Source organism: Neovison vison, chromosome 6, assembly GCF_020171115.1.
Source record: "Neovison vison isolate M4711 chromosome 6, ASM_NN_V1, whole genome shotgun sequence".
NCBI classification, from domain to species: Eukaryota; Metazoa; Chordata; class Mammalia; order Carnivora; family Mustelidae; genus Neogale; species Neogale vison.
This window is the reverse complement of record NC_058096.1, coordinates 65917598-65929211: the sequence shown is the minus strand read 5'-3', so window position 1 is coordinate 65929211 and position 11614 is coordinate 65917598. Positions and strand designations below refer to the sequence as shown.

Genomic DNA, 11614 nt, shown 5'->3' with positions numbered 1-11614 from the left:
GAGGTTGAGGGACTCTCTAGGCGCCTGACACCAGACATCTGCCCAAACCAGTGGCCATTGTGAAGTCCTCGGTTTCACTCCGTTTGCGTTCCCCACCCCAGGCTTCACCACCGGAGTGGTTACTTCGCATTTCCTGGAAGCTGTATTTCTCTTCATTGAGAGCCTGCAGGTAAGCAGTGAAGTCTGTTACCTCAGGGCTGCAGGCTGGAGCGTCAGAGACCCATGGCAAAGCCTGGGAGGGGAACTTGGGGAGTCAGCTGGGCCGCTGAGCTTCCCTCCCTGTGGGAAATCCCAAGAAGACTGAGAGAAGCAGAGAGGCCGAGGCCATCTGACAGGAAGTGTGCCAAAGAAGGGTTCCAAATCTCCTGGTGGATGGATCTCTCAATCCAAGGTTAGGAAATAGTGACTTACAGAAATGAGCCGCTGCTCTGGGGGAGGCGTGGGCTGGGGGCGCATCTTCCCCTTCAGCGAATTGCTCTGCTCCTTTCTTCTGCTATTCTCGCTTCTTCTGCTTAGGGTCCCTCCACCTTATTTTTATTTCTCCCATTCTACTCATCTTTGCATCCCCCATGGCACAGTTCTGGGCTCACAGTACAAACCCAATAAATTTGAGGTGAATTGGCTTGCCACGCCAAAGGAATGGTACATACATTAGAAGCAAAGAGAGAGGAAAGAACAGATGGGGATTAGAAGAGTTAACGAGAGCTTCTTGAGGAACTGGCATTTCGTCTGGTCCTTTCAGGAAAGATGTTAGGACGGGCAAAGAGACAGGGAAAGGCATCTAGAAAGTTAAGGGACGCTCAGGGTTTCCAGGCAGGAGAACAGAGTGCCCAATGCAGGCAGGAGAGGGGCAGTGGGCAGTAGGGACAGTTTGGACAAGGGTTAACTCTGAATGTTCACTTCTCTTCTCCCTTGAAGAATTCTAGTGATTTCCATTTCAGAGAACCAGAATGTAAAGAGGAAGAGGCGACCTCTCTTCACACTGATGACGTTTCTACCAGCCTGAGCAGACCATGACACCACTTGGGAACACCATGGTCTGAAAGCATAGATCGAACGGCCTATTCTGGGTACAGGTTATAAGCCTGTTTGAATGAAGCAGGGAGAGGAGCCAGAGGAGACTTTCAGCTCCTCCACTGAGAAGCTGAAGGTCACTGCAACTGTAAGGTAGAAGTTGTTACATCCTTCCTCATCATTTTTGAAAATGTGCAGCTGACCCTCAGAGCAAGACACAGATGAATGAAAATGCTCACCGAGCATTTTTTTTTTTTTTTTGTCCTCACAGAGAAGATGAAAACACCTGGCCCCCTGTCATAGAAAGTCTTGCCTGCCAGGCTTTATAGAGCTTGAATATTCCAAATCTAAGATAGACAGAGCCGCCACCCACTGAACCCTGCCACAAACTTGTCACTGGGGTGAGGCAAGGTGCCGGTGCTTTCCCTGTCTCTTACGCATATTCTCTTTGCTCTTTCTGGCTGCCTCGAGAGAGATGGTGCCTTTGCCAACAGACAGGAAGTAGAAGAGGCCACGTTTATTCAGTAAATGCTGCCGCCACTCCTGTCACCCCACTCTACAGAACATCTGCGTCTAATGGCACATTTGTACCTCTACAGAAACGTGGACACAATTTGGTGGGGAGGCATGAGACCCTCTCTTGGCTTAGATTATCTTGATTTAAGAAGGCAGCATTGTTTAAAAGTCCAGTATTTCCAATTGTTTCTTTCTTTGGCACCCTGAAGTTTTTTCACTTTCTAGAACATTCAAATCAGGTCAGAGCCTTTCTCTTCTAATACGGAGAAAAACAAGGTCCTTCCCACTGCAGGTAAGTTTTACAGAAGAGTCCATAAAGAAACTGAAAATCTGGAAAGAGATTCTCTTGAAATTACCAGGGCCTGCATACCCTTTGAAAATCTGCAGGTGCCCTTGGGGGTTTATCTCAGTTTGAAGATGCACCATAGCCCAAACAGCCGCTTCCTGTGGGTGGCCGGGAAGCCTAACATTGTGGACACTATGCCAGGAGGGCCAGGGTGGGAGCAGACCTAGAAGATCACGTCAGAGAAGCCACCACTCATTCTGTGCATAAGATTTGTCTCAAATGCAGTCAGCAATTCTTTGAGGCCAGGGCGTGAATTGAGCCTGGAGACCATATTCTCCCCAGCGAAGTCCTGTATCTGCCACACTGCAGGCCTTGTCAGAGCCTAAGCACAATGATGAAGTGGAAAAGCCTTTATTCTTTCCTTTTCTTCCTTCAGGATGATTGTCACCCAAGGGATATCCAGGGGCCTCAAATGTCATCCTTCCCTGTCAACTTTTAATTTAAAGGGATCTCAGCGCCTTCCTTAATACTCCGAAATATTAGGCTAGATGGCAGCTTACACTGTGATTTTTGCCAGGAAAGGCTACTTTCTAATAGCCTGAAGTCAGCAGTTCAGACACTTCTCTACCATAGTCACAATGTTTGCCATATTCATGTAACATATCTACTGTCATTTCCTTTTTTTCTCTGAATTGACTTACCTTTCTACGTTTACAAATTTAGATAGAAAATTATTGTGTCTCTACCATAAAAGCATCCCTCCTGTCTTAGCCTAGAGTATCGAGAAAGCAAAACTGGAAACAAAGATCTAGTTTATTGGGAATGTAATCTGGTGGTGCAGAATGGAAGGATTGGGACAGGGAAGAAAGAAAAGCCAGTACAAGCATGTTTTGCCATGCTGGCCTCTGCTGCAGGCAGCTAGTACTCAGTCTCACTGGGGCCTTCAGGAAACCCTCATGGAATGTCTCTCAGAACTCCCCATGGAAGCTGTTATCTCCCAACCTCCTCTGGTCAAGAGTGGCTCCATGAGCACTAACTATCCCTATTCCCAGGTTGCACATGTTTAAGTACAGAACTTGCAAGGGGTATCCCATGCCAAAGGAAAAGAGATACCCCAGGGCCAGGAGCAGACTGTAAAAAGTGCAAGCCCATCCAAGGTGCTGGGAGGTTCTATCTGTGCAAAACCTGTTGGTCAGCTATGCCAGTATGAGTCAGTTGTTTACCCACAGAATACTCCAGAATTCTATATAATCTGGTTGAAAACAGAGGGAGGCTAGGGGTATGGAGGGGGTGGTACTAAAATCTTCTTTACCCTACCCCCTCAGTTCTATCATTGTGCTCACCTGAGGTGTCTGGGATCCTGTCCAACATGGCTGCCAGAAGTCCCGTCTGTGAAGGTAGTGGGGGTGGAGAGGTGGGAGTGCGGTTGAGGGTGGCCTAGTGAGCCCAGCACTCTCCAGAAAGTGACCACGACATACGAGGTAGACAGCCCACTCCTGCAGCGGCATGACTATTGAGTAGAGAGAGGTAATTGGGTGCTAAAACAAAACTTGAGACTCAGAAAATAATGGCCCACAAAAATCACAGTCTATCTAATGCCAAAGCCAGTGCCCTTCCCCTCTCTGGTCTCCCACTCACGCCCAGGCTGCCCACTAGAGTCTTCTCTCCCCTGAGACTGTTGGTTTTCGTGAGATTGCGAGGGAGGGACTGTGTGGTTTGTCCTGGCCACACCCTCAGAGGAGGTTGCTGACAAAAAGGGATAGCAGGGTAAGCTTCCTCAAATCATAAATAACAACCTACCCATCCCCGGCTTTGACTTACATGCTTCTGGTGAAAGAAAATTAGATTGATTTTCTAGTGAGTAAAGGAAGTTGGAAGGGGATTGCCACCTCTGGTATATCACCCAAAGAAAAGCTGAGCAACTTGCCATTATTTTGGAGACGGCAAGAAGAGAACATCTCAGAACTGGGACCTTATTATTTGATTTTTTTTTTTTTAACACAAGAAAAAAAGAGGACTTGTTCTTCAGCCAGTAAGTACATTTACTTTTATCTTAATATGGGATAGCTCAGTAGGAATAGTTACCGACAACCTGACTGCCTTTTAAATAAACATACCGTCACTCCTATCTCCAAGATGCATACTTGCTTCCAAAGGAGCCCGCCCATTGGGGTCCCATTCCCATGGGACGCCGAGGCTTCCCAGCATGGCTGGTGAGTCGTCAACAGAGTTATGGCTCATAAAACTCTGATGAAGAAGTGAATCCAAGCTAATCCTGACTAAAAGGAGTGTGGCCAATAAAATAGTCAAATGTGGCTGGAAAATGAGCTCTGGGGTGGTTCCCAAAAGGAGTACCAAACGTCTTCTTCTTTTTTTTTTTTTTTACGATTTTATTTATTTATATGAGAGACAGAGATCACAAGTAGGCAGAGGCAGGCAGAGAGAAGAGGGGAGAAGCAGGCTCCCTGCTGAGCAGAGAGCCTGTTGTGGGGCTTGATCACAGGACCCTGAGATCATGACCTGTGCAGAAGGCAGAGGCTTAATCCACTGAGCCACCCAGGCACCCCTAAATGTCTTCTGAGTAGCATTGGACTATGTCTGTGGTGGCAAGCTCTGAAGATCACATTGGAGCACCACATTCATTTTTAGTTCTAAATTTTGATAAATTTACTGAAAAAAAAATCAGTTTCTTCCCATGGTAAAACATAATATAAATAAGTAATTTTTGTAGTATGTCTTTTCCTTTTTACTAACAGATTTTTCTGTTGATTCAGAACCTCTGCCAGTTTAAGACATGTTCTTTGTATAGGATGCTTAAGAATGAAGATACTTTTTTATGTTAATGTATTGAAAAGGAAGTAGTTTCATAACTTAAGTCTTGCCTTGGACAAAATATGACCTCACTGGTGTTTTGTGTTTCTTGGTATGTTTTGAAGAGGATCTGAATTTTGGCCGGCTGATACTGAGGGCCCTTACAGTTCTCTGTGCTTCTACCAAAGTCTTATTGTTCCCATTAAGAACCATTCCATGGGAGAGCTGTGGTTCGTTTTGGGAACATGTACAAGGCAAGATCACCTCCTCGGAGTTCCCCCGACCTTTCTTTACCCTTGAGATTGTGTGGTTTAGATGTTGCTCAGATTAAAGTTCCCGACTCATTTCAGGCAGGCAGTTAGGGAGTTTTATGACCCATACTTAGGCCAACCTTCCTTCCTGGGTGACTTCATTTTTTTTTTTTTTCCTTCTCAGGTTGTGAAAGTAAATCCACAGTCTTTTATATTCAGGAGTTTGGAGACCCAGGGACACCGTACACAGTGTTTCTGCAAGCAACACAGGAGAACTGTCTGAGTGAGGCAGCTGAATTGTGTGAGGCAGCTTCTGCCTGGTGCTTGCTGGGAGGTACCCAGGTCTCACTGGGTTTGAAATTGTTGTTGCTCTCTATCCTAAGCCGCAGAAGCCATGCATCACCCAGCGAAGCAGAGAATACCACTACTCGAGCACCCGTATCTCAAACTCTTCCAACTCCTGATGCTAGCAAGTCTTTTTTACTTCTGTTCAGGTAAGGAACTCCTGGGAGCTTGACTGAGTTTGCTGCTTCAGGGTCTAGGAGGTGGAATTTCTGTGCCGCCCCCTTCTGTCACCCTGCAAACTGACCTTCAAGGCTGGATTCGGGGGAGGCGGGCTGTTGAGAAGATTGGGGCTCAGCCTGCTGAAGAATGGTTCTGACTTTGGTTTTAAAATCAAAACAAACGATTCTCTTTCTGCTGAAACAGCATACCATCTGGTGTCCCCAAAGTAAAGAGGAGGCTTTTGGGCTTCAGCACAGTCTGCCAGTTTGCAAAGACCCCAATGTCAAAGGCCCTTGTGTTAAGAGCTGCTCACTTAAAACATGTCTAAACATGCTGTCGTCAACCAGAATGTCTAAGTGGTGGTGGTGGGGGGGGTAGTTGGGGAGAGGAAGAGGGACAGGAGAGGAGTTTGGGCACACGGATTACACACCTGCTGTAGCGGTAGTTGTGCATTTTCTGTCCTGGGCTGGGAAACTTACTATTTTACATGGTTGCTGAACCAAGAGAACCGTGATTTAAGTTTCAAAATTTATGCACCAGATATTATATACAGTTGACAAGGCAAGTTATAATTTTCCAACAGTTATTATTTTCTTCTAGGAAGAAAGTTATAATTTTCTTCTAGGAAGCTGGGGGAGCACTCTCTAATGAGTCTTCTCGGGGAGTCTAAAGAGTTTTTAAATGTTTAGGAAGAAATTTAGACAGGCTTCCTAGAAATATGTGGGTGGGGGGCAGCGAGGGGCCGGGGAACCAATGAAAAAGAGAAAGAAAATACAAAATTAAAACCAGGGTTTTAGCAATTATACCAGGGAAATTAGAGGCAAGTGTAAAGAGATGATCTTCAAGCTAAAGAAAAGTATTTAGGAAAGCGCTTTGTCCTACAGCTACATTCAGATTTTACTGTTGCGGTACCAGGTCAACAAATAAATTCCTGGGGCGCCTGGGTGGCTCAGTGGGTTAAGCCTCAGCCTTCGGCTCAGGTCATGATCTCGGAGTCCTGGGATCGAGCCCCACGTCGGGCTCTCGACTCAGCAGGGAGCCTGCTTCCCCCCCCCTCTCTGCCTTCTGCTCTGCCTACTTGTGATCTCTCCCTCTCTCTCTGTGTCAAATAAATAAATAAATAAACAAAATCTTTAAAAAAAAAAAATTAAAAAAAAAACAAATAAATTCCTGGGCATCTTATGTGCGGACACCTGTGATACACTCAAAAACTACATCTGGGATTCCTGCCCACTGAGAGATTTGAGTGTGTTAGCTGAAGAAGGCACAACTCACCCCCAAGCTAATGCAGAGCAGCGAAGCCCTTGGTTCTGATTCTAAGAGCCTGAGACCCGGAAAGGTGGGACCAGGGTGTCTGGGGTGGCTGGGTGGGCTTTATGGCTCTATGGCCAAGGCCCGGTGACGGCCGGAGAATTCTGAGTGGGGCCACAGCACAGACAATGGCACAAAAGTAAGGAAGAGTCTGGCGCAAGTGTTTTTTCTTCTGTGTACTCATCTCTTAATTCAACAAATATTGAACATCTCCTCTGTGTAGGATACTTTTGTGGTCCTGGGGACAAGTTGTGAGCAAGATTGACATGACTTTTGCCTTCATGGACTTTACAGTCAGTAGGAAGAATGTGACAATCCATCAAAGAACCCCTCAAATGAGTGTGGGCACAGCAAACCTCTCTGCCGGAGGGGAGAGTGGTGAGCGTGAGCGGAGTGAAGGCAGAAAAGCAGCATGTGAAAGAAGCAGAGGAGCAAGGAAGTGGAGATAGCGTGTTGGGACAGGCCCAGGCAGGTACCAGACTCCACCATAAGGCTAGAAGGTCATGGTCAGGAATCTGAATGTGATTTGGAGAGACTGGGAAGCGACAGAAGGGTTTTAAGGAGGGACGTGGTCTATAACAATCACCTGGGGGACCTTGTCCAAAGCAGTTTCTAGCATAAGGGATTTTCAGGGCAGTGAAAAAACTCCGTATGATACTGTAAGGGTAGACAGATGTAATTTTACCTTTGTGAAAACCCATTGAATGTATAGTGTCAAGAATGATGCCTAAAGGAAACAGCATACTCTGGGTGGCAATGAGGGGTTAATGTATGCTCCTTGGTTGTCACAAATGTACCCTCTGGCATAGGATGTGGGTGGTAGGGGAGGCTGTGTGGCTGCAAGGGACGGAGTATATGGGACCGCTCTGTACTTTACATTCATTTTGCTGTGAACCGAAAATGCTCTAAAATAAAGTCTGTATATTTTTTGGAAAATACAGTTTCTGCTGAGGTGGGCCAGGGAGGGGCTAAGAGTCTGTGTTTTGAACAAGGACTCAGGTGATGCTGATGCTGTTGGGAAACAGACCTTCGGTTGGGGTGGTAAATCTCTGAAATGATGTTTTAAAAAAGAAGTGTTGGGTGGCTCAGTGGGTTAAGCCGCTGCCTTCGGCTCAGGTCATGATCTCAGGGTCCTGGGATCGAGTCCCGCATCGGGCTCTCTGCTCAGCAGGGAGCCTGCTTCCCTCTCTCTCTCTCTCTCTGCCTGCCTCTCTGTCTACTGTGATCTCTCTCTGTCAAATAAATACATAAAATTAAAAAATTTTAAAAAAAAAAGAAGAAGTGTTGCTAAAGCATTCAGACGGCTTGTAGGGCTGCCAGAGTGATGGCGTAAGACCTGTCAGGAAGCAGCGTCAGAGAGCTTTGATGAGGAGCCTGGAGTCAGGGGTGAGGGGATTGGAGAGTGTGTGTGATGTAGTTTTTTTTTGGGGGGGGGGTGCGGGGGGCCTGGCTTCAGGGAAAGGGATTTGCCACACACCCTCCTCTTCTGGTCCAGGCCAGGAAGCGGGACTACCACCCATCCCTGGCCTGACATTGCTGCCCAGAACAGGGGACCACTTTGTCCTAAGAAGGGAGGAGCTGCCTGAACTCCTCTCCACTCCTGGTTGGGTCCATGGAGCAAAGCACTAGACTCCTGGACTCCGGAAACTGGCAGTTATAAGGCAGAGGGTCTAACAGGGTAGCTCTCACGGGCGCTGAAAGGGGCAGCTTTCTCTCAGAGGTGGGGTGTTTTCAGGGAAGCACAGCTCCAAGAGGAGGGGAGAGGCCTTTGGTAGGAGTGGGCCAGGGACACAGGAAAGTTGTTGCCTCTAAATCTATGGCATGAGGAAGACTGAGCCAGAGGGAAAAGAATGCCCTCAGAGTGCCACAGAGACTCTTTCCGTTGTCACATACTATCTGAACACGGCCAGCCAAGGGCTCCTATGAGCCACGGTTCTTGCTGGGACAACCCTGATATTCAAAGTCCCTGAGCTTTTTAAAGATTTAAGTACCATTTGGAAATGCAAAGGGCCAGATTTGTACAGAGCATACAGGCTGGGTCTCAAGAGGAGAGAAAGTCAGGAGCGATGCAAAAATCAGGTGACAGGTCTCAAATCTATCAGTGGCTGGAGAGCAGATACGTACCCTCCTTGTGTGCCCAGCACCAACCCCAAGTCCAACACAAGCCCCAGGGGTGCTGGTTCACCTCACAAAGAGCACTTAGTGGTGTACCAAGGGATCACTGCCTTTGGAAAGATATACACAGGTCACTAGCAGTAAATGTCTAGATGGTGAGATTATAGATGACTTTTACCCTTTTCTGTATTTACCGTTCTTTCTATAAATTAATGTTTGTCTCCTTTAGAGTCAGGAAACATCTTTATGTATGTATTTATTTATTTTTAGTATTTTTAAAAATATTTTTATTTTAAAAATATTTTTTAAAATATTTTTATTTATTTATTTAAAAATATTTTATTTATTTATTTATTTATCGCACATGCCCATGTGATAGTACGTACGTGTGAGAGAGAGCACAAGTTGGGAGGGGCGCCGGAGGGTGGAGGGAGAAGCAGACTCCCCACTGAGCAGGGAGCCCAATGCAGGGAGATCCCAGGACCCTGAGATCATGAAGGGGAAGGCTGACGCTTAATTGACTGAGTCAACCAGGTGTCCCAAGAATACCTTTATTTAAAAAGCAGACTTGGGCGCCTGGGTGACTCAGTGGGTTAAGCCGCTGCCTTCGGCTCAGGTCATTCTCTCAGGGTCCTGGGATGGAGTCCCGCATCAGGCTCTCTGCTCAGCAGGGAGCCTGCTTCCTCTTCTCTCTCTCTGCCTGCCTCTCTGCCTACTTGTGATCTCTCTCTGTCAAATAAATAAATAAATCTTTTTAATAAATAAATAAGCAGACTTAAGGGGCACCTGGGTGGCTCAGTCATTAAGCGTCTGCCTTCAGCTCAGGTCATGATTAAGGGGTCCTGGGATGGAGCCCTACATCTGGCTCCCTACTCAGCAGGAAGCTTGTTTCTCCCTCTTCTACTCCCCCTTCTTGTGTTCCCTGTCTCGCTGTATCTCTCTCTGTCAAATAAATAAATAAAATCCTTTTAAAAAATAAATAACACAAATAAAAAGCACACTTAAGTCCCAGTGAGAGAACATACATCATAGCACATGCGCACTTAAGATTTTCTGCCCAGTTGCAGATGCCTGGTTCAGTCCAGATGTCAGCCAGTTACCACGGTGATTCTGGTCTGTCCTAGGTGTGATTCAACAAATCACGTTCTATGAATGACAGAAACAGCCCCATTTAGGAATCTGTATAATGTTTTATACTTAACTAAGCACTTTTACATCTGGGTATCATACAATCCCCATGATAATTACGTGAAATTTTAGGGGAGAATATATTATGCCCATTTTGCAGAAATTCCCAAGGAACAATCATAACCTTGTTCAGGGTTATGATTCTAATGTGCAGCGGATGGAGGCCAAACTCATCACCTAATGCGTAGCCATGCATTCAGCAAATATTTATTGAGCACCTACTATGGGCACGTCCCTGTCCTAGATTCTGCAGATATAGCAATGAACGAAACAGATAAAGCCCCTGCTCCGGTAGCCTCAAAAGTAATGGTTGCCAGAGACAAGCTTGAAGAGAAATAAATCAGGGCAAGGGACTAATGAGCAGCAGGATGGATGGGGGGTCTGGGAGGAGGGTGCTGGTTAGGGAGAGTCGGAGAAGGGATCTCTCACAAAGGGGGACCAGAGCAGAAACCCGAGGGAAGCAAGGAACCAGGCATATGGATGTCGGGGAAGCCGCCTGTACCTGGCCTGTGCCAGGGACTGCAGAGGCGTCCCATGTGCGTGACCTCACAGAATCCTCATGCCCACTTTGCTAGGTTAAGTGTCACTCTGCCCATCTGTAAAATGGTAAAGCAAGGTCCAAAGTTCAACTAGGTTTCAGGCGGTAATGTTCAGAACTCAGGGACCTGACTCTTCCCTCCAAAGCCACTGAGGCAGACAAAACACTTCAGAGACCTCTCAGTTGTCTGCATGCAGCAGGCCTGAGTATGGAAGCCAGGTCCCAGTGGAATTTCCAGATTGCTCAGAAGATTTTTGGTTCCTCTTTTCAGTCTGGTTCTTCTTCAGCATGAGTGTGTGGTGAGAGGATTTCACACAGGAACATTAAGGATCTCATTGATGGTCACTGACCTTTAGAGGGACACCCACACTTCTCCTCAGATGGCTGGACAAAAACTCCTTAAGAGTCATCATTGAAAGTAGCTCGTTTTCGGTTCAGATTCCTCTTTTGCTAATGCCACCACATGTCAAACTCGGTTAGAAATCCTGGAGTCTTTTCGGATGGGAACAAATAGATCATAGGGAAGGATCCTATTTGGAGTCCCGGATGAATGAGCTTCTTTCTGTCATGGTATCTTTCTGCCCTGTAGCAAGACCAGAGTCCTGAGTCCCTGACATAATCCCTGGGTGCATTGGAAGGACCAGCGGGTAGAAGTTTGGAGCAGGAGTCCGGAAAGGGAGGAAAGTCTTACAGAAGACTTGCTTTGTAATAGGGACTGTTCCATGTATATCATTAAATGGAATTTAATTTTGCAATGATCCTGGGAGGTTGGTATCACACCCTATTTACAGATGAGGAAATGGATTTATTAGCAGGTGGCTGAGCTGGGGCTAGAATCCAAGTCAATAGAAACCCATAGTTCATGCTCCTTACGCCTATCAGTTTGCCTCTGCTCTATCTTTTTAAAGAGAACTCAGATTATTTAGCTATTATATGCTCCCCTCAAGTAATCTTTTCATTTCTTCCCCCTTTTCCAGATCTGTTCCTTAAAGCTGGGGTTGGCAGTGTTCAGCACAATTGCCAAAAGGGGTCCCTTAGATCATTCTGAGTTCCTTCACCCTGCTATGAAGATACCTGCCA

General features: G+C 46.5%; 1 protein-coding gene across 3 annotated transcripts in view; it reads left to right on the top strand.

Annotated features, from left to right (window-relative positions):
* The first annotated feature begins 364 nt into the window (after positions 1-364).
* Positions 365-11614, top strand: part of CD80 (CD80 molecule) — a 28807-nt gene continuing 17557 nt past the window's right edge. The window contains exons 1-2 of one of the 3 annotated variants that reach the window (XM_044251451.1): positions 365-391; positions 5063-5372. In XM_044251451.1, coding sequence (XP_044107386.1) covers positions 5273-5372 — 100 coding nt within the window. In that variant the 5' untranslated portion in view covers positions 365-391; positions 5063-5272. Of the gene's footprint in view, positions 392-1742; positions 1823-3617; positions 3849-5062; positions 5373-11614 lie in introns of those variants that run through there. The other 2 variants (XM_044251452.1, XM_044251449.1) reach the window with 2 other exon arrangements.